At 54.7% G+C, this 21,670-nt stretch overlaps 8 protein-coding genes across 8 annotated transcripts; 3 read left to right on the top strand and 5 right to left on the bottom strand.

Annotated features, from left to right (window-relative positions):
* Window positions 1-320: 320 nt before the first annotated feature.
* K452DRAFT_283141 (uncharacterized protein) lies at window positions 321-772 on the bottom strand. The gene has a single exon (XM_033539721.1). It carries the CDS (start codon window positions 538-540, stop codon window positions 376-378), a length of 165 nt encoding a protein of 54 aa, XP_033402649.1. The 5' UTR covers window positions 541-772; the 3' UTR covers window positions 321-375.
* Window positions 773-1,739: 967 nt separating this feature from the next.
* K452DRAFT_348575 (uncharacterized protein) lies at window positions 1,740-3,622 on the bottom strand (the record flags this gene model as incomplete). The annotated part of the gene is made up of 5 exons (XM_033545548.1): window positions 1,740-2,356; window positions 2,459-2,881; window positions 2,948-3,027; window positions 3,090-3,473; window positions 3,525-3,622. The coding sequence occupies 5 exons, from the start codon at window positions 3,620-3,622 to the stop codon at window positions 1,740-1,742; spliced, it is 1,602 nt and encodes a 533-aa protein (XP_033402648.1).
* A 2,516-nt stretch (window positions 3,623-6,138) lies between these two features.
* On the top strand, window positions 6,139-8,517 carry K452DRAFT_72949 (uncharacterized protein). The gene has a single exon (XM_033547069.1). The coding sequence runs from the start codon at window positions 6,513-6,515 to the stop codon at window positions 8,445-8,447; it is 1,935 nt and encodes a 644-aa protein (XP_033402647.1). The 5' UTR covers window positions 6,139-6,512; the 3' UTR covers window positions 8,448-8,517.
* A 799-nt stretch (window positions 8,518-9,316) lies between these two features.
* On the bottom strand, window positions 9,317-10,678 carry K452DRAFT_304839 (uncharacterized protein; the record flags this gene model as incomplete). Its single annotated transcript, XM_033542841.1, has 2 exons — window positions 9,317-10,576; window positions 10,649-10,678. The coding sequence occupies 2 exons, from the start codon at window positions 10,676-10,678 to the stop codon at window positions 9,317-9,319; spliced, it is 1,290 nt and encodes a 429-aa protein (XP_033402646.1).
* A 1,203-nt stretch (window positions 10,679-11,881) lies between these two features.
* Window positions 11,882-12,501, top strand: K452DRAFT_283139 (uncharacterized protein). The gene has a single exon (XM_033539720.1). The coding sequence runs from the start codon at window positions 12,039-12,041 to the stop codon at window positions 12,315-12,317; it is 279 nt and encodes a 92-aa protein (XP_033402645.1). The 5' UTR covers window positions 11,882-12,038; the 3' UTR covers window positions 12,318-12,501.
* Window positions 12,502-12,513: 12 nt separating this feature from the next.
* On the bottom strand, window positions 12,514-15,861 carry K452DRAFT_208528 (uncharacterized protein; the record flags this gene model as incomplete). Its single annotated transcript, XM_033536137.1, has 1 exon — window positions 12,514-15,861. A coding segment is annotated over one exon (3,348 nt), but the record flags the coding sequence as incomplete, so codon positions are not given.
* Window positions 15,862-16,329: 468 nt separating this feature from the next.
* K452DRAFT_242161 (uncharacterized protein) lies at window positions 16,330-16,880 on the top strand. Its single transcript, XM_033537853.1, has 3 exons — window positions 16,330-16,446; window positions 16,503-16,594; window positions 16,644-16,880. The coding sequence occupies exons 1-3, from the start codon at window positions 16,349-16,351 to the stop codon at window positions 16,775-16,777; spliced, it is 324 nt and encodes a 107-aa protein (XP_033402643.1). The 5' UTR covers window positions 16,330-16,348; the 3' UTR covers window positions 16,778-16,880.
* Window positions 16,844-18,885, bottom strand: K452DRAFT_283136 (uncharacterized protein). Its single transcript, XM_033539719.1, has 5 exons — window positions 18,404-18,885; window positions 18,274-18,351; window positions 18,102-18,218; window positions 17,994-18,047; window positions 16,844-17,815 (listed from the first exon to the last, which is right to left on the bottom strand). Exons 1-5 carry the CDS (start codon window positions 18,606-18,608, stop codon window positions 17,172-17,174), a joined length of 1,098 nt encoding a protein of 365 aa, XP_033402642.1. The 5' UTR covers window positions 18,609-18,885; the 3' UTR covers window positions 16,844-17,171.
* Window positions 18,886-21,670: the final 2,785 nt, after the last annotated feature.

Raw genomic sequence — 21,670 nt, 5'->3', positions numbered from 1 at the left:
ATATCTTTTTAATTTTATATAGTTATGCAGTACCTACTAGCTGTAGCATTATAGTCTCGTTATAACTACCTAAAGAGTACTCTGTAGGTATTGTAGATTTAACTCAACTTGTAGTTAAGGGGTGGGCAAAATATCCGGGCCTTGCGACAAGCTTTGGACCACATCCATTTTAACACATGAATGTCTCAAAATTTAATGCAACGACTGTGTGTGTACGTTTTCGTACATCGAAAACAACCATTCCTATGAGAAGCAGTTATTAACGTCAATACGCCGACCATCAAGTTTCATGGATTGGTAATGTCGTTAATCAGGTAATAGCACTTCCAGACAAAAAGAAAACTAAGCCTTCTGGAAACGACAGGCACGTGGTGCCTATTCTACATCGGGGTCGTCATCGTCGTCGTCGTCGTCGCCGCCTAGAGGCTCCTCTTCTTCCTCCTCTTCCTTGTCCGAGCAAGCGACCTTGCGCTTGCGGGCCGCGGCCTTCCCCTTGCTGCTACTGCTGCTCGCTGCCGTAGTCTTGGTAATAACCAACATCTTCGTTCCATAACGAAAAACGCTAGCGTTTTGCTCAATGTAGTTGAATCATCATTTTCTCGTATTGGTTTTCAATCCACTTACTTCTTGGGAGGCTCATCGTCCTCGTCTTCTTCCTCTTCATCCCCCTTCTTCCCCTCCCTAATCTCCGCCTTGGTCTTGCCCCTTCGAGGGCCTCGGGCATGGCTATTTGCCCATTCCTTGCCAATCCAATACGCCTCGCGCAGCCTCGACATGTTGTTGAGGGCATGAAGTGGAGAAAAAGAGTTGATTGTTATGAGCGCTGCAGTCGAAGATAAGGCAGCGCTGCTGACTAAGCGAGTCTAAGCTAGTCTAAGCGAGACTAAGCTACATCAGGCAAGAGAGCTCTGCCTGCTCGACATATGTTTCAGTTGTGGAACAGCTTCGTTCGGATGGTGGCAGCAACTGTCGAGCCTGACGAACCACTTCGTGGGGCTGCGCCTGAGGGAGGAAGGGAGGAGAGGGGGAAGCTTTGAAGCGGGTCCAGGACCCCGGTCGTAGGTCTGGAGCTCAGCGGAGGGATCAAAGACTCCTGCGGCGTCGGAAATTGGCCCGGAGGCGACAAGAAGAGATCAGTGTTGATGCAAATGTCAAACTCATGCTCCACTAGCACCTCACTATATTGATATCGTCCGATCAAAGCCGTGGATATGATATACTTCGGGGGTACATCATTGAATACCGTTAGCAGAGAGACCCTCCATGTCATGTGAAAATGGCAACTCGGTTTCGTCACGGCCATAATAAGCTTTATATCCTCGCAGGAAAGAAGTACTTTGATAAATCTTAGTCATACTTCATCTGCACGATCAATCACAAATCATAACATCAACCACCGCGTCACGTACTGATGGCAACTCAACCCAGTCGCGGGGATTGCCAGCGTTTTATCTTTGTAGCAAAGAAGTATTTTAAGCAACACGAATCCTACTACATCTGCACCAGTAATCACAGATCACAACATCCCCAATCACTTCAAATGGCGATGAAAATGCAAGCGTTGAAACCGTAGTTCGTATCTGATATCGTACAAATAATAATCGCCGAAGCAGACAAACTCACCTATGAGTATCTACAAGCAGACGCAATCGTAACTCATCGCTAAGCCCATAGCGCGAACCCAAGCAATCCATTAATAGCGCACCATGCGCAACAAAGTCAAAGAACACACAGACACCTTACAGTTCCTGCTTGAAAGGAACATGGGTGACAGACCTCTTGCGGTTAGCGATGTTCTCGACATCGCCAAGGCTCTGGCCAGCACCGACGCCAACATCCTGGACCTCCTGGAAGGAGACGGTGGGGACGAAGCCGTTGGACTTCCACGCGCAGCTGACCTTGCTGTAGAGCTCGTCGACCTGCTCGAGCGAGAGACCTTTGGTCTCGTAGATAAGGCCCCACACGAAGAAGATGCAGACGAAGCAGGCGCCGCCCCAGATGTAGAAGACCTTTGCGCCGAGATTGGCGTTGCCAGGGCCGCTGTCGACGAGGTAGGGCGTCATGAACGCGATGGCCCAGTTGAGCAGCCAGTTGGAGGCCGTCGTCATGGAGAGAGCCTTGGCGCGGACCTTGAGAGGGAAAATCTCACCGGTCACGACCCAGGCGACGGGTCCCCAGGAGCAGGCGAAGAAGAAAATGTAGATGCAGACGAATGCGATCATCGCGCGCTGCGCCGGCATATCCTCGGAGCCGACGACCGTGCCGATGATCGCGACCAGGAGCTGAGTAATCGCCATGCCAACCGCACCGAAGAGGAGCAAGTTGCGACGACCCCATTTCTCAACCAAGTAAAGGCCTGCAGGAGGAATTAGTACCATATCACAAAAACAAGATAAAGAATAAAAATAAACAAATAAAAAAAGGGGGGGAGGGGTTTGAAAGGTAAAATAAAACTCACCTGGGAATGTCGATCCAACGTTAATGCAAGACGTAATAAGAGAGATAGTGAACGGGTTCTGGAAACCGGCGTTCTGGAAGAAGGAGGTTCCGTAGTAGAAAATGAAGTTCACACCGGTGAGTTGTTGCAGAGCCTGGAGACCACATCCGGTCAAGAGACGCTTGAGCATGCCACCCTTGAAGCAATCAAGATAGGACGCCTTGCCTAGGGACATCTCGTATTCGTGGTTTGCCTGGATCTCGCTAAGCTCCTCGACAATGGCGGGGTGCTGGATATCGAGGCGACGAAGGCGTGCAAGTGACTTGGCCGCCTCCTCCGGACGGCCCATCTTAATCTGGTAACGAGGCGTCTCAGGCAAAATAAGCATTCCAACGACAAGAATAATAGCCCAGGCGAACTGCACAGCGATCGGGATTCTGTATGCTGTTGTTTTTCTACGTTAGTATCGCGAAATAATAGTAAAAAAAACCTCAAAAAAGCTCAACTTACAGCCAGAGTCGTTGCGGCCCTTAGTAGCATTACCCACAATGGATGCAAGCAACAGACCTATAGTAATACAGAGCTGATAGCTATATTTAAAACGCGTTAGTTTAATGCCTATAACATTCCTAAATGTTGAGGTATAACTTACCAACCAACAATTGCACCGCGGATCCATTTTGGCGAAGTTTCGGATTGGTAGAGAGGGATGATGGCACTGATCATGCCGACGCCGTAACCAGCGAAAAAACGACCCGCTACAAACAGGGGGATGGCAGTAGCAATAACTTGTAGGATGACACCGACGCAGAAGACGACGCAGGACACGATCAGGCCCCAGCGACGACCCAGCATATCAGCCGTGGGAGCAGCCGTCAGAGCACCGAAAAAGGTTCCCGCAGACAGAATAGAGACGATCTCGGACTTCTGGTTCGAGGTAATGCTGAGCGCTCCCGTTTCGTCGCGGTAGCCCGTTGAGAAGTTGTCCTTCCAGTACGTCATACCAAGGATGTCACCGATGGTACCAGTGTCATAACTGCATTTTCGTCAGTACAGACTGATTATTTCTCCGTTAATAGATCCTTACCCGTAGAGGACACCACCAAAGGAGACGAAAAGACCGATCAGGATGGCAGGGACCGCCGAGCCAGCGGCCTCCTCGGGCTTCTTGAGCATGATACCCATGGCGACAGGTGTTGATTGTCGCTGATTAACTAAGAGAAGTGATAAGTGAAGAACAAAAGGCAAGAATGCAGGGCAGCCGAAGGGTATTTGAAGGAAGCGGTCCTGTGGGCCAGGCAGCGGTGGCAACGTAATGCCACTACACAAGCGACTTCTGGGGAATGGTTAGAAAGCTGGAGGAACAAGGATGGGGGCATCGGCGTAAGGATGCTAGCTGGGGGCGTCAAGGGTCTAGTTGCTGGCTAGCGTTGCTTCATCCGCAGTCCGGCCTGGACCTAGAGGCCTCCGTCGGCGGCAAAGCTCTGCACGCGCCATTGCCTGGAACGCTGTGCGATTTGGAGGGCTCGCCGTGACCGCGGCGAGATCATCACGCTCGACCAAGTCCACGCGATGAGCAATGTTCAATAAGATCGGGTGTGGCTGGCTTGCGAGGACACGAACACGTTCGCGTATGGCCGCAAGCGAGTATATCCAAAGAGTGCTATGGCACACCGTCTATTCAGAACGAGCCGGAATACAGCTCCATCCAGTGAAGTGAGAGAGCGTTTTCTGTCAACTTCCAAATCTCCACGCCCACATGCGGCTGAGACACGCCACGACACTTCCATCCACTCACACCTTACAAGGGACAGCGAGTACGACGGCAAGCGGAGCCTCCCAACCATCCCCGCAAGTGCCGGAAAAGCTGGAATCTCGGCGCGCCTCCGAAGCATCCATCCTGCCCACACCGCGCGGCGAAAGCCGGTGGATGGGGAGACAGTGCGAGAAGGGCCGATCTTCTCCATGGGCGCGAAAGCCGGGGCCGTGAAACGCTCGAGGACCATCGCGGGGAGCCGAATCAGGCATCGTGGCGTTGCTGTCGCTGGTTGTTGGGGCTCGTGGGAAAAGGTTGTTGTGAGCACGCGAGCTGCGTTGCTTGGCGACGCTGAAAACATCCTCTCGGTCCTCAAACAAGATTAGCCACCAACTTCATCGGTCATCGGTCGACGGCTGGCGCAGCGGCTCAACGGGTACAACCCTCATGACAGCTTGGCAGAAAATAATAAAAAAAATCCCCATGTTCAGGACGTCGTACGTTCCCCAATCTCCCCCATTCAGGCCCCCCTTTTTCCCCATGGTTCAATGGCGCCGCGCTCGAGCCTTCCTCCGCGTGAATTTTTTTCTGCGTGGTCTGGAGTCTGGAGAGAGGCGAGCAGTGTGCGCCCCTCGGCACCGATGCGGCTCCACTAGCTCGCATCTGGCGCCTTGCTCCGGTGGAGGATGGGCGCCGCAGGATCTTCTGACCAATCCTGCCATTCCAGCCACACTGGCCAGCGTCACCGCTGGCACCGCAAAATCCGGCACACCGGCTCGTCGCGCTTCCAGAATCCCACTCGCCGCGGCCTCGACTCGGCGTCTTCGCATCGCCTTGTGGCTGCGAAGTCTGCCAATGGTTGGGCGACGTGGCGCATGCGGCTCCAAGAAGGCCATGACCTTTTGCCCCGGATGACTTCATCACGTTTATGATCTTTGATGTCAGTAATCAGTGATGATGAAAAGTCTGGGGTTTGGGGTGCTTGTTCAGGGTTTATCTTCCCCGCATCTGCGTGCCGATCTGATCGACGACGACATCTCGATTGTCGCTTGCTTCCAACCAACTTCTGACGTTACATGTGTCGTATCATGCTTCTGCAACGACGTTTTCCGTGCCCCTACGCTACGTGAAGCTACGCCATGTTCTCTGCAAGGCCTCGAGTCAGCCCTGCCAATTTTAGAGAGCCGTTTGAGACTCTGCAGTGGCGTGTTTGACGTCGCGTCTCACGCTATGAGTGCCACCATCGATGGACTCACTGAGCTGGCTGAAGATAATAACAGCAAAGCCGATCCGGTTTCCCCGGTCATCACCCCATGTTTCTGCGATGCCGAATCCTGCAGAACTCCTTGGGCGAATCCACTGTCCGGCCCCAGTTTCGGATCTGATGGCCTGACGCCAGGAAGCGAAGCTGCGGGGTCTCCGCAGACCTACTCCTATCGTGGCAAGAAAAGGCGACAAAACGACGATCAATGTCTTCCGTGACCTGGTCTTTGTCGCCGTTGCTCTTGGGTATCGTTGTACTTTGTTGTTTCACGTCACCAGCTCATGTCTCTACGATGCGCCATGGATTCTGGGATGAAGCGGCATTCAATTCAGACTTATTCAGAGAACCGGGAGCCAGACAAATGCGAATCAGTTACACATAGGAGCGCGTTCGAGCCCCGCTCGCAAGCGGTGGGTGAAAGATGTGAACCATGTTGCGGCTTGGAGCCAGAACAGTGCAGTCAGTAACCGGCACAACCAGAGAGAAGCCGTGAGTGTGCCAACGGTACGCATGTTTCAACGTACAATTATTGACTGAAGTGAAAGGTGAACTGCATCATCTATTGTGGTAATGGATAGGGCTGAGCCATGGACCAATCAGCGCTGAGTCACGACGTGAAGCGAAAGTCTTGGCACAGCTTCCTCTTCAGCTTCCCGCCGCCCGCTTCTCTCTTTGACCTTTGCAACTCCGACCACCGCGACTGATCGTCAGCCTGCCTGCTCCCTCGCTCGCGCCTCACCACCAGCTACTGCTGCGGCGTCCCATCGGATCGCATCCAACCCGCTGCAACCTACTGCGGTCGAAGCTCTACACCCCCCACCAAAGCTACCAAAGCTGTCAACCCACTCTCAACCCTCTCCGAGCTTCCGATCGACAAACTCAATCCAACCGGGTCGGCCGACAAATCGCTCGCTTTTGCGATCGCACTACATCTGCGCGCAGCACCTACCCACCTACGCCACCTTCACAGGCAGCAATCAGGCAACAGCCAGGCCATCGCCTACATATACCTCCCCCCACTCGGACACTCCCCGCAGTGTCCAACTACCACAAACATGGCTTCCGCAATGAAGCGCGGCGACCCCTTTGGCAACCGCGGATCCGCGGCCAAGAAGCGCCACTACAACAATCGCTCCGACAGGGACGGCGATGTCCTCATGGACGCCCGCCCCCGCGACCAAAACCGCATCGGAAAGAACAAGCCTCGCGGAGGTTCTGGCAGAGGTCCCTCCACCCGCGGCAACCACAATGCCGCTGCCCTCGAACGCGGAGTCATGCGTTCTGTTGCCGCCGGCGAAGTCATCCCCAAGGCTCCACGCCCACCACCTGTCGGCAAGAAGGAGATTCGCATCTCCAACTTAGAAAACAACAAAGCTTCTTCAGACAGTGATGACAAAGGTGTCAGTTCTTTGATCGACTTCATCCAGAAGCGAGCTACCAACACCATGATCAAGCGGGGCAACCGTCGCATCACCACCAACAACCCCGTTAGGATCAAGAAATACACTGTCGAGAGCGATGACGCTGTCGTCATTTCCGTGCCTTCGGATGAAGGCGCCCAGATCCTCCGTATGAACGGCTATCAGTGGGCTGGCAAGACCCTTGCCATCAAGGAAGTCGGCGGCAGACGCTCCTCATCGCCCACCCAACAAGAATCGGCTCAAACTACTCAACTCCGTGCGGCCTTACAGTCCATGCTCTCGCGCCGCTACGATCCTGAGAGCAAGCTTCTCAACCTCACCAACTTGGGCCAAGACCCCGACCTCAACGCGCTCGGTTTGTTCGACATGGCTGTCACCCAGTCAAAGCTCTTCCCAGCTCTCATGAAGACCTGCGACGACGTCTTCAAGACCCGAGAGGAAAAGCGTGAGAAGTTTCTGAGCGTCACTCTCGCCAACAACGAGCTCACGTCTGTCGCGCCCGTCACCACTTTGGCAGCCACTTTCCCTGACCTCAAGAATCTCGACTTGTCCAACAACAAGCTAAACGACCTGGCTTCCCTGGAGAGCTGGAAGCGCAAGTTCAGACACCTTGATCACCTTATCCTGAGCGGCAATCCTATTGAGCAATCCATTCCGGACTTCAACGTCGAAATCACCAAGTGGTATCCGAGTCTCCGTTTCCTTAACAACATCCAAGTTCGCTCCGACGAGGAAGCTGCTCGTTCGGGACGCGGATCCAAGAACCCACCTCCACCCGTCAAGGGTTCCACTGTCAACGATCCCAGCGGCATCGCACAGACGTTCGTCACCAACTTCGTCGCCGGCTTCGACGGTGATCGCAACGCCATTCTCAACACCTACTACGACGGCGACTCCAAGTTCTCTTTCGCCGTCAACAGTGTCTCTATGCGGGATCCCGCCTCTACCGAAGCCTTCACCAAGGCGGAATGGGCCGACTACATCAAGCGCTCCCGCAATCTCAAGGCGATCACGACTCTACCTGCGCGCATGTCCCGCATCTTCACCGGCGTGGACCAGGTCCGCTCCGCCTTCGAGACTATCCCGCCCACGAAGCACGCCGACCTGATCACCGAGCCCCAAAAGTGGGCCATCGACTGCGTGCCTATCCAGCCTGTTCCTGACCCCACCGGCCAGTATCCTCAGGGTGTCAGCGGACTCCTTGTCACCCTCCACGGCGAATACCACGAGATTGACGTCTCGACCGGCCAGTCGAAAAAACAACGCTCTTTCGATAGGGTCTTCACCCTGGGCCCCGGCGGCCCCACGGGCGTCCGTGTCCTCAACGATGCCCTGACCCTCCGCGCCTACGGCGGCTTCGCGATGTACCAGCCGGAGCCGGAGCCGACCATGGACCCGCAGCAAGCGATGCTGATAGCGGAGCTGAGCCGCGTCACGGGCATGAACGAGACGTACAGCAAGATGTGCCTCGAAAACGGCAACTGGGACCCGCAGACGGCGCTGGGCCTATTTGAGCAGGCCAAGCCCACGCTCCCGGCCGAGGCATTCGTTGCTGCTCCCCCGATTTGAAAAAGTTTTCTCTCTTTGCATCACCTGGCATCAGCGCGGCCGCTTTTGGCCGATTTTGACGATACCCACAGTTTCCATTGGATTTGCATTGCATAGCATTGGCGTTTTTTACAATCATGTTGCGAGTGAGGAGTGGTTTTTTAGTTTTCTTTTTTGCTCGTTAGAGCTGCATAAATCCTCACTGCTGCGAGGGAGGGGGTTGAGAAGGGCGGGCATGGGATCAGATCAGATTGTGGACTAGAAGGAGCTCTCTCTCGTTGCTGCATGGGTATTGGAATGGGGTTTCTGTGGCATTGCGTTGCGTTGCATTGCATTGCGTTGCGCGGAGGAAACCACTACGGGACTATGGAAATGCAAGTAGTAGTCGTCGGCCTCTAGAGATTGTGGTTGTGCTTGTCGTTTGATTGATTTTGATTTTGATTCTCTGCTCTTTTTTCTTTTCTTTTCTTTTCTTTTCTTCGTTGCAGTATGCTTTTGGGAAAGCGGACATACATTTGCATGCTGATGCTGCTGCTGTTCCTGCGATGGGACAGGACAGGACAAGGCGGGACAGAATAGGGCGCCAACGGGGCAGCTACACGGTAATAGCTCAAGCCCATCCTGTTGGTTCTTTCTCTACTCTCTACTCTCTTCTCGTTTTATTCTTCACAAGCTTCGCAAGCTTCCAAGCTTGCTTGCACACAAACAAACAAACAACCATGTATCTAGAACCAGAACCAAAGCGCAAGCACACAGCGCACAGCGCCGCTCCAAAACCGAACATCGAGCAGCTAGCTAGCTATACACGACACTACCATACCACACTTCAATCCCCCCTCCTTCTCATAAAAACGTGAAAACGTGAAAACGTGAAAACGTGAAGACCATCATCACAGCCTCCCCCTCCCCCTCCTGCCCTGCAGCTCCTGCAGCTCCTGCCTATCGGCAGAAGCAGTCCCAAGCAAAACCCCCCTCACAGCGCCCTCGTCCCCAACCCGCCCCTCGTGCTCAAAGTCCGGCGAGGTCCCGGCATACGCGATGCGTGCCGCGTCGAGCAGGATGCGTGCGGTTAGGCCGAAGACGAGGAAGCCTGTCTCTTGGCCTTCTTCTTCTTCTTCCAATTGGGAGGGTGTTGTGGGGGAGGGGTTTGTGGAAGTTGATGAAGAGGAAGAAGAAGGCAACGCGCGCGCGGCGCGGGCTTGGTCGGCTGCGGAGGGGGGGATGCGGGCGGGGCGGGGGGCTTGGGTGTCGTGGGGTTGGGGTGGGGTGGAGGATGACGAGGACGACGAGGAAGAGGAAGAGGAAGAGGACGAGGGGGAGGAGGACGAGCGAGGGGTTTGTGCCGCGTGCTGGTACACAACCCTCTGCCCGCGCCGCGGCACAAAGAAGCTGTGGGTGCGCCAGCGCATGCCGCGCCAGGTGGTCCACTCGCCGCGATACCAGGGCGGCAGTGCACCTTCTCCCTCTCTCCCCCCTCCTTTCTCGGTTTCTGTACTGGTGGTGGTGGTGGTGGTGTCTGTGGCATTCGTGATCCCCCGCCCATCAGCGCGCAGGAACGCGTGCAGCGGCGCGGAAAAGACGGCCGAGACTTCGTGGGCGCTGAGGCGGGGGAGGAGGACGTCTTCTGCTGTTGGGAGGGGGGGTTGGGGAGGGTGTTGTGTTGAAGTTGGGTTTGAGGAGGAGGAGGAGGTGGTGGTGGTGCGGTCCGCGACTAGCACTGCGACGCATGGCTTTACGGCCAGCTCGGTGCGCGCGAGGTAGGTTGGCATCTCGCAGAGGTGGACGACGCGCCAGGGCCTGGGGAGGCGGCTTCCCTTCCTACCACCATCCTTCCCACGACGGCTGGCTCCCGGGTCACTCTCACCACCATCATCACCACCACTATCCAGCGGCAGCCCCACCTCCTCCCACGCCTCCCTCCTCGCCGTAACCCAAGGCCCAGTCTCGCCCTCGTCCGCCCGTCCCCCCGGCAGCGCAGCATGTCCGCCATAGGTGCGCATGCCGGCGGCGCGCCGCGTCAGCAGCACGCGCAGGGAGCCGGCCGCGTCGGCGAAGAGGAGGAGGAGCACGGCGGCGCGGCGGGGGTGCGGGAGCGATGCGTATACGCTGGGTGCTGGGGGGGTGTAGGCTTTGAGGTTTTGGAGGGCGGCCTGTGGTGGGTGGGGGTGGTGTTAGTGTGTGGTGGGGAGGGTTTGGGGGTGGGGTTTGAGAGGGGGACGTACGACGGACGCGGGACTCAGGCCTGCGGTCATGCTTGCTGTTAGTGTCGCTGTTGATGCTGTTGATGCTGCTGCTGTCGCTGCTGTTGCTGCTGTCGCAGCCGTCGCAGCAGCCGCCGCGGCGACGGCAGCGGGTTTCGCCATCTCGGCGCTATGTTCTTTCTCCTCCAGTATCGCTATCGTCGAAGCTCTCGTATAGTCGCGTCGTCCCGGTACCTATCTGTGCCGCAATCTCTGTCTATCCGGGCGCCAATTGCCGTCGTCGCTGCCGTGTAGATTGTTGTTGTCCTGATGTCTGACATCACAGCCGCACCCCCCACGCTTGCACAGGCCAGTGGACGCACTCGCTAGGGCGGGGGAGGGAGCCGGAGCGGGGCGGGGCGGGAATGCCGCCCGCTGGGCCAAGGGCCAACCTTGCTACTCTACAGCGACCAAAACAACCACACAGCAGAAGAACCCGGAGTCCGTCAAACCCATGGAGCATGGAGCATGGGCCGTGGACCGTGGACCGTTCCGGGGACGGAGCTCGGCGAGACACAGTCACGACAAGCAACGGCCGCACGGGCTTGACTCAGCACCAAAGACTCAAAGCGGGGTTTAGAGACGAGGATCAAGCACTGTGGCTGTGGCTGGTGAGCAGCCAGTGTCCTGACCGAGACACTGCGCGATTATCCAGCGCAGCTACGTGCTAGCTACGTACCATGTACATGTGCATGTGCGGTGTACCTCGCAGGTACGTGTACACACAAGACAAGGGCTTCGACAGGAACGAGGCAGTGCGGTGAAGAAGCGCGAAACTTGCGCACAGGCAGGGAAGTACCACGTAGGTACGTGGTAAGTGATGTGATGGGATGGGGTGTGAGGTAGCCAAGCTGTCAGTCTGAGGTCACTGGTCAGTGTAGGTGTGTTGTTGTTTGGGATCTACGCATTACCTACCATAGTGCAGTAGCCGGTCGATCAAACAGTCGGCTGGACGGGCAAACAACCAACCACCCAGCCATCCACTCCACGTAAAATCCGAAAATCAAAAGCTGACAAGATCCGCCATCCGATAATCTAATCAACAATTAATCAAATAATCAACAATCAATCAAATCACCCAACTCTCATTGCTCTACATGCGTGTACGCTCTATCTATCAAATGGCAAACCCAAACCAAGCACCCACCCACCAGCCCATACGCCTATTGTATTCCAGTATCTAAAGCACCAACGCCAATCCGATGCCTACCTACCCGTTTACGCCAACGACAAACGACCAACTACCACGTTCTGATTTGTGTATTGTTTCTCTACTCTCGTGCGGATGGATGGATGCTCTAGGACGTGCTCGTAGTCGTAGTGTGACAAGCAGCCGTGATTTAATGAAGCCAAGAGTCCGAGAGCTCGTGCAATGCTATGCAATGCAAGCAAGCAAGCCAAGCAAGCCAAGACGCCGCACTGCTCTAGTACTCTAGTATGCGGGCGGGATGAGAGGCAGAAAATGAAATGGAAGAAAGCTGAGGAAGGAACCAGAGAGAGAGAGAGAGAGAAAGAGAAAGAGAAAGGGGAGGGAGAGAGAACAAAGAGAGAAAAATTAAACAGAAACAGTTGCGTAAAAACAGCCACCTGCAACAAGTTATGCAAAGCTATATCAGACTCCCTCAATGCCGCTCAGCTCAACCCAACCTAACCCAGACCAACCCAGCCCAACCCAGCCCATCTAATCTCATATCCCGATCTCAGCACTCCACTCACGACTCTGCAATGTCCAGCCCCGCCTTCTTCAGCCCATTCAAGTACTCGTTCTTCAAATCGCCCGCAGTCTCCGCCTCCGTCTCCGCAGCCCCAGCAGCAGCACCCTCCCCCACACCCTCACCCCCCTTCCTCTTCAAATCCTCCAGCATCATCCTCTCCACCAAATCCACGCCCTCCTCCTCCGCCTTCGACAACGCACCGCCCTCCTTCTCCTTCTTCGCGCTCTCCTCCGCCTCCCCTCCGCCAGCAGCACCGGCGACGCGCTCATCCAGCGCGAGTTTACTCTCGCCCAGCGCATGGATCTGCTCTTCGATCGTGCCGCGCGTGACCAGACGCACCACGTCAACTGCCCGCTTCTGGCCCACGCGGTGCGCGCGGTTCTCCGCCTGGATGTCGTCCTGCGGATTGAAGCTCGAGTCGAAAATGATGACCTTGTTCGCGCACGCCAGGTTGATGCCCGCGCCGCCGCTGCGCGTCGACAGCATGAAGACCGGGATGCTGGTGTCGCGGTAGAACTCGTCTAGCATGTCTTGGCGCTTGGCGATGGGCGTGCCGCCGTCCATTCGGAAAAAGGGCATGTCGATCGTGTTGAGCACCGCTTCCAACACGTCCATCACCATCGTGAATTGCGAGAAGATGAGCGCGCGGTCGCCGTTGGCCTGGAACCCTTGCAGTAGCTCGACTAGCTTCTTCACTTTGCCAGAGTCCATCCATTCTTCGTCCTTGAGCACGTATTTGCCTAGCACCGATGGCACGTCTTCGCATATCTTGCTAATGTCGAAATCGTTTCGCCACTCGAGATCTTCGTAGACAAGGTCCGGATCGCGGTCGGGAAACTCCTTGACGTACAGACGGACCATCTTGCGAAGCTTTTCATCGTCGTAGATGCGCCGGAAGAGCAGCGGATGAATGGCGGCCTGGCGAAGCTTCATCATAACGTTGGCATGCTCCTGGTTGGGCCTACCCGCCAACCTGTCCTCCAAAACCTTTCGTTGTCTTTCTAGATGCCCCTCGTAGATTGCTTTCTGGCTCGGTACCAGATCGCAGTATTCAACTCTACACGTCTTTGGCGGAAGGTGTTTGAGCACCTGCTGCTTCTTCCGACGCAGAATAAAGGGCGTCATCATGATCCTAGCACGTTCGATGCGTTGTTTCGAAAGAAGCGCGGCGTGATTAGCGTCGGTTGTCTTGGCCTTGTTTTTGAAAATGTACTGAAGATTCTCCTTTTGTTCCTTGAATATGTTGGGCATCAAGAACGCCAGCAGAGAAACCAACTCCTGCAAATTGTTCTGCAGCGGAGTTCCGGTCAACAAAAGCCTAAACTCGGCAGGGATACGCATCAACTCGTTGTAGCGCTTGGATTCGCTGTTGCGCAGCACGTGGGCCTCGTCATAAACGCAGACAGTAGGCTTGAGATTGCGAAGGAACTTGTTGTCGGCACTGTTCCTACACGCCGTGTCGTAGGTAGTGACAATCACATTGATGTTGTCAATGTTCTCTTCAATGTTCATCCTGAGCTCTTCTCTTTCCTTCTGAGAGCCATAGTAAGGCTCAACAACCAGCTTGGGCGAGAATGATTTAAACTCTCTCAGCCAGTTTTCCAAGGTTGATCCGGGAACAATGACCAAGTGCGGACGGTCGGAAGCGCCGGTTTCGTACAGGTGTGACAGGAAAGAAATAACTTGGCAGGTCTTGCCCAGACCCATGTCATCCGCCAGAATACAGCTTAGCTTCTTTGACCACAAGAGATTCAACCAATTCAGTCCCACAATCTGATAGTCCTTCAAAATCAGACTGACGGCCATGACCGATGGCTTCTGTAGGAACTGCGGCTTCCTCGTGGTGATCTTGATATCGCCATCCTCTTCTTCATCCAAGGCTGCAGACGAGCTCGGTGTGCCAATTCCACTGTCTTTTTCGCTCTTCGCCTCTTCCAGACTCAAAAGGTTTAACTCGCCACCCTCTTTTGCCGCACCAGACACATTTATGCCCCATCTCTTCATCTCTGCGGCTAGAGGCTTTGCCAGACCATTGCAATGAGCCACGAGCTCATCAATAGCTTCGTAACCAGTCCACATCTCCTCGCATATATCCATGACCTTTTCTCCAATAGGCTTCCTGGTCGTCTTCTTTTTCCCAGCTTTCGTGGTTGCAGTCGGTGGGTTGAGGTCGATTCTCCGGACTTGGTCTAGGTTCTTGAACGGCCTGCGTGCAATGATTCCTTCGGCAATTTCAATGGTCTGGTTAGAAATATCTGCCAATTCTTTGGCAGGACACGTATTGAGAAAGTTCAAGAGGTTCCCCTCAAGTTCAAGATCTTCCTCTTCCTCTTCCTCTGCGGTTTCAACACCAGGATCAGACTCATCGTCAGATTCTATAGTGATAGGCTTCCTTGCCGCAGGCTTCACTACCGGCTTCTCGGGACTACCGGGCTCTGAAGTCAAAGGTGCCGCAGACTTACGACCCTGAACAAGTCGCCTACGTGTCTTTGGTGGTGAACTCTCTACCGGAGAAGAACGGTCCTCCACAAAATCAGAAAGACGTTGTGGCTGCTTAGCAGACCATTTCTCTTGGATAGACTTGCTAGGCGCAACGTCACGCTTCGCAGTTTGCGTGGAGCCCCACTTGTCTTGGATAGATTTGGTCGTCTTAACCTCCCTCTTGGCAATGTTCTTGGGCTTGATTGGCTGTGGTTTGTCGTCGTCGGACGTGAGATCAATGGTGTTCTTTACTTTCGAAGCCTGTTCCTTGTCCTCCAACTCACACACGTACACCATAGCATCATCAAAGTTCCCTTTCTTAGTGAGAAGCGCATTGTAGTGAGTGGTAATGGAAACATGCGGATAGACGGCTTGCATCCGCTTAACCTTTTGCTGAAGCTCAAAGTCCGGAATGTCATCCATGGTAATTTCCACAGGTTGAGCGCGCGCGGGTCCTTGCTGGCGCGGCGGTTGTTGTGGCCTCCTTCGACCTGCCGCATATGCGCTCGCCGAATCATCCGCTGGTCGCTTTTGTGAACCCGATCCTTTAAACTCAAACTGTGACATGATCTGCTTGAAAGCAGAAGGAGCTTGATCCCCCGCAATATCCGCTATGCGACGCCTCGAGAAGGATGACGGTTTTATGTCGGCCTTGGACAGCTCATCCTCGGACGAGTCGGCGACGGGTGGATCGTCATCGAAGCTGGCCTTGGCCGTAGGCCGTGCCCGGGGAGGAGGACGGAAAATCGTACCAGGCGGAGCTATTCCGGCCATGGACAATTTTGAGGGAGGAGAGGACGAAGGCTGCGCATAGTGGAGCGGAGAAGAAGCGGCGACTTGGACGATGGAGTTCGGATCCGTACGTGCGGCGATGGGAGTGTCAAGGATTTGCGTAGGTTGAGTGACCTCGGGCACTTCTGAAAAAGGAGGAGGCGAGAATCGTGAAAGTGCCGTAGAGTCGTTGTACTGGTTAACAGGAACCGTGGCGATAGTTTCATGAAAGTCGTTAAAGAGGTCGTCACCGCTGTCGTCGGCGGAATTGTAACCGCCCGGCACAGAGCCAGTTTCAGTCTTACGACGCTTGGCGGGCGTGTCTACTATGGGATCTGCATCCATAGCGAGAGGATCTAGAGAGCGGATTCGAGATCTGTGCTGGGTCGGTGAATAGAAGCGGCTCTTTCCAACACGGCGAACAGCAACGAGGTAGGCCAAAGGCCGCGAAAAATCGAGAGCGATGCAAGAGAGACAGCCGAAGAAAGCAAGGACAGTAACAGGGTAGTGAGAGTATAAGTTGGGTGGACAGGATGGCGGGCGCCGCAAATTTCAGTCAAAAAGTGACTTTCACTCCAGAAACAAAGACGCGAGCGCGCTGGAACAACCTCGACGTGCCGGCAGGGATCGTGCGTCAGAGGGCTTGGCAGACGCCTGCCGTTCAACTCGGCTGCACCTTACCGCGGATCAGAACGACACCTCCACACCATCCACCATGACTTCAAGAAGGATTGTCTCGAACGAGCAGACGCTGCTGGAGAAGGACGACGGCCCTTCGGTGCAAGACTCCAGCGTTGCACCCGCGGTCCCTTCGTAAGTGCCCCACGACTTCGCGTTTGCCTGCAGTAAGTAGCTAACCGGCCGTGCAGGTCAGTCATTATCAAGCTGCTTGGCTTCACGCTTGCCATGGTTACGCTTCCCATTGGAACTTACTTTCTCACTGTCAACTCCGTCTTCAAGGGTAGATCTGTCCCGATTCCTGCTTTTCCACGTTTTGCTAAATCGTCCAGGAAACTCTACGTTTGCTGGCGGACTGGCAGCCGTCGTGGCCAATGTCGTCTTGATTGCCTACGTAATTGTTGCAATGAAAGAAGACCAGTCGGAAAGGCTGGAGGTTGAGAAGAATGCGAAGAAATCACGATAGGCATCTATGTTGAAGCCGATCACAAGGCAGTTGAAGCCTGATCAATGCCAGCATTAGGATCTCATCTTAACGAAGAAATAAAAGCCGGATGAATTATGCCCATCGTGTGTATCTACGGATGAAACTCCTGATAGGCCGAAGTGGAAGCCTTGCCACAACGCCGCGAATTAACCCTCCAGCTGAATCCAACGGCTCCGTTCTCACGAACGGAGTCTCAGAAGACCAAGTCCATCGCCTAATAAATGAAACCCTATTGCCGGAACGCCTGCCGTAATGCAGAACTTATCGCTTATTGTGCCATTACGTCCTGCGCGCTCATACCGTCATTACATTCGCCATCAGATGACACGGCCACTCTCACATAAACACCGTGGCCAACTGCGCAGACAATCACTTAGTCTTTGCTGAATTTCCGCTTGAACCAACTCTTCCTCTTGTCGCTATCCGCAGTCTGTACTTGCGGACGACGTGGAGCGGCGGCAGCACCATTAGTTGCTCCACTAATTGGCTGGGGTGGTGGGCCGTCGCCCAACTTGATCATGTTGCCGTTGGGCCTAGCAGCATGCGGTGGCGGCTGCGGGGGGCTCGAATAGTCTTGTTGAGGATATCCGCCGTTGCGGTAACCATTAACAGGCGGAGCATAGCCGCGATTGGCATAGTCGTATTCCTCCGCGATGGGGTCTCCTCCGAAACCATTGAAGCCATACTGCTCGTTGAGGTCTGGCTTAGGGTTAGGCGTAGTCCTCTCGATGGAGCTGTTCTCGCTGCTCGGGTCGGTCGAATTACCCCAAGGCTCCCCACTGCTGTTCGAGGCGCCGGTGTTCACCGTGTCGCGAGAATGCTGGTAATACTGGCTGGGGTATGGCCCCTGTCCCTGCCCCTGCACCGGGCGGGGCACTGTGATGTCGGCTTGTATGCGCTGACCGTAGCGATTGCGCGTGGGACCAGCGACAGGAGCCGCTCCATAAGTGTCATTGTAACTGTCACGGCCACGAGCATAATAGCCGCCATTAGAAAACCTGTCGCTTTGGTCGTTTCCTGTAATATATTAGCCTTTGTTCCAGTGCCGGATTCGTCAACGCCAAGCCGGCCTGCGCGGGCGCTCGCAGGTCGAAATGACATATGCAGCCTTGTCCCTGTCGCCCCAGTACGACCAAGCGACAAAAAGACAACCAAGACTGCGATATCGTCTCAACGCTCGAAATTGCAAACGTACCTCCATAGTAGCTGCTCCTGCGGCTCGTGTACCCGCTGAATTGCGGCGTCGACTCTGTAAACGCCATTAGCCTCCGCCGCCTAAAACTAATCTTGCATGTATTCGTACCTGACTTAGGCATCGGCGTCCGCTTGTGACCTCCATCGATAGCTGCCTCAAATGATCGAATAGTGTCGAGTGGCCGCTCCCACCGTGGCCGCGTGGGGTTCGTGAGATCAGGCTCCGCTATTGATCGATCAGCATGCAATGTCAAATCACATAATTCAGAATCAGTGCTCACTGATAAGGTTTCCGTTAGCATCCTTGTGCTGGATGGCTCGCAGCGAACCTAGGGTCGCTTTCTCAAATTGCTGGGCAACTAGAACGATTGTCAGCCTAGGGGAACCCTGCCAGTCATGAAATGTCCTTACTTGGCTGAGCTTCTTCCATTGCGGCAAGCGGATTGGCCTTGGAGGTGCTGCTGAGATGATGCTTGTGCTTCTCGGCGGAAGTCTCGTGGAGGTCCTTGATCTTCGGTCGGGTGATCTTCTCACTCTTCTCGCTTTTCTCGCTCCTCTCGCTCTTAAAGCTGAAGCCGCTCTTTGAGCGCGGGCGCTGGTGCGAGCGGTGCTCCATGTTGGTGTCTCGTTTCAAATAGGCAACCGTGCTGTTTAGAGCCCGAAAAACGGGTAACTATGGGCCTGATAGAGGCGGCAGACGGAGTTTAGAGGGTCTGGGGGCCAAAGCGCGAGTCAAAGACGGGTGCTGGTTCGTTGGCGACGAGCGAGATAGTGGACAGTGCAGCTAGGGCGGAGTGGTCGGGCCAGACAAAGGTGGATGGAAGGATGTTGGCAGATTGCGGTGGACTAGCGACGGGAACGGGAGGAAAGTAGCGACGGCAAGGCGAGGGGAGGAGGAGAGGGGGAGAAGTAGAGTGAGCGGGCGTCAAGGGAGCGAAAGTTGGGGGGGAGTGAGCAAAAGTACGTTTGGCGTGGCCTGGCCTGGTTACGACAGCTCAGCGCAAGCGACGAGTCGACCCACGACAGGGATGCGTGATGTGCTTGTCTGTTCGCGGAGCCACCAAGCATCAGCAGCACCAAGCAGCCGCCGGCTTGCAAGCTGCCCGCTACACAGTACGTCGCACGTCTGCACCTGGCTTTTCGCTGCACGGCGTCGCCCCTCCCGCTGCCCGCTGCCCGTTGCCCGTTGCCCGTTGCCCATTAGCTGCTTGTAGCTACCTAGAGTACATTACTGCTGCACACCCCGATCGCCCATCACCGCATATCACGCCTCTCTCAGGCGCATGTAAAAATAGTGCGTGCGCTTCCCCGCCGCCATCCGTCTTGCCGTGCACGGTTAGCCCCGCTGCACCGCCAATCGAGCGTGTGTGGCTTGAAGAATTCCTGAGCCTTCCGTCATGCTCCATCGGCTGCCGGAGAGGCTTCTTTCCCGCGACTGCCGCTGCCTCGGCTGCGCCGCAGAACCGTGTCCGTCCTCCCATCCTAACCAAAGCCATCCGTCAGACTTTCGGCGTGCCAGTCGATCCTTTCCTTTGCCAAGTCGGTAAATCGCGATCGAGCTACGGATGTCGCTCCGTGTCCTGCCAGCTTGCGAAGATGCCAGCCCCAATGACTTCAGATCTGCGCTCATCATTGAGCTAATCGGGTATCAAGTTTAACAACGAACGCGCACCTCGACGCGCTAGCCTGCACTGCCCCTACATCTGATAAGATGGGGGAGGAAACTCGAATACGACGACGCGAATACTAGCTACCATGTACGCGTACTACGACGTTGTGGCGACGCAAGCCACAATGCCAAATACCTTGGACGCGTCAGCGCATGCCGCATGCGATTTGCGGCCGCATGCAATTCACACTTCCCCATATACTCAACGTCCCCGCGTGCTGCCATCACCTTGGTCCCCCACCCCGTTATCAGCGACTGGTTTATCCCGCACCCACCTGCACGCGAAGACACTGCAGATCTGACAGGTACTGGGTGCGTACAACCCGGGATACCGGCGTCGATGATGCCCGAAACCTGAAACATGAGCAACCACCACCTCTTGGACCCTATCGGCTTACACGATAATGGCTAAACGCACAACTTGGCTCATGCAGAGTGCCAGATGATGCGACAACCCACCCACGCAACACTTCAGCTGGAAGCACAGCTAATGCAGCAAAATTATTCAGAGAACATTAGGGTCTGCATCTAACAGCCGTGTGCGCCCAAGCCCTTCCGATCTGTCAGGTACAAAGAGTTGCCCACTAATGCAGCGAGATAACCTCCAACTTGGCAAGGTGACACGGGAGAGCTTACCTTGCCGGTTGATGACAGGGGCAACGTGCATATTCAAAGACACCGGGTACTTGATTACGGGAAGGAGTTCGCCCGCTAAACCGGAGCCAATCTTGGAGAAGACGACTATGTCGCCTGAATTCGGAAGACCTGGACAAACGTGACTTCCGTCCCTGAGCATAAGAAAGAAGTATTGATTTAGAACTACCTTGGATCTTGCGCCACCGTACAGACTAATCCGTCCTGAGCAAGGCAAGGAAGTATAAAAGGAGGATGGATCTGCTGTTTTCCGCGCCCAGCATTATGGATGTAATTCCCAGCATCTCGTCGCCTGCTATCAAGAGCAACTAGCGCTTTAACTCGGCATCATTTGCAGCCATCATTCTGCCCGCTCCTACACTGCAGAGTCGACCCAACACCTGTACTACCGGCCGCCTCACATGCTCGTTTCAACCTGATGCATCCCACCAGCTTCCAATCCGCCACTTGTACAGGACAACCATAATAGCAAACCGACATCTTCCCTAATATACTCCATGGCCCTATTAATCGACTGGATCGACCGGAAGTCGATGTTGAAGACCAAAACGTGGATTAAAACCAAGGAATTATACCATACAACCTTCCTTGTAACAATTGGGCCAACATGAAATACCTCCATCAGCTCGGAACGGCCGAAGATACAACCCGTTTATTGAAGGATGTACCCTGTCAAATTGCTGAGGGTACTAGGTAAGCCGGAGCAGTAGGGCAGGGATTTCCCGACAGAAATGACCCACCCTTAACTTACTTTGGACCACCCCTCAAGTTAGCTGCTGATATAGACTGGAAAATACTAAAGAACAGCACGCTTTGTCGACGAATTCCCGGTGTAGTTCAATCTTGTAAGTGTTCATGTTTCAAAGAGAAATTACTAGCACAGCCTCAAGTCAAATTTCTCTTGTGCTCGGGAACGGAGACACAGTTGCCGATGCATGGGTCCTCTGCACGGGTCCTCGGCACAAAGTACGGAATCAGTCGCCTAAGTCATCCATCCGGAGCATCCGGAACTGCGGATCTTTCCATCCTTGGTGGACACGGTATCACGTTGCAGTGGGAGTCTCAGCTTTTCCCCCATAATATCTGAAGTTGGTCTGGATTTTTAAGTCTAGACACACGGTCTTCAGATGGTTGTGGCTGCCTGGTTCTGGACCACCACTTCAATACGAGAAGCTTCTGGAACAGGAATGGTGCGTCCATGAAAGAAGAAAAATTGTCACGCGACCTTTGCGAAAATGGCAACGGACCGAGGATAGTATGAATCGACGATGGTGGCTGGTCGCAAATAATAGGCGTTCTGAAGGCGAGGATTGTGCAGTCTTTGCAGGATCCTCTTCGCAAAGCCTGCAAAGAAT

The sequence above is a fragment of the Aplosporella prunicola genome, assembly GCF_010093885.1.
Source record: "Aplosporella prunicola CBS 121167 unplaced genomic scaffold K452scaffold_2, whole genome shotgun sequence".
NCBI classification, from domain to species: Eukaryota; Fungi; Ascomycota; class Dothideomycetes; order Botryosphaeriales; family Aplosporellaceae; genus Aplosporella; species Aplosporella prunicola.
This window is presented reverse-complemented; position numbering and strand designations above follow the sequence as displayed.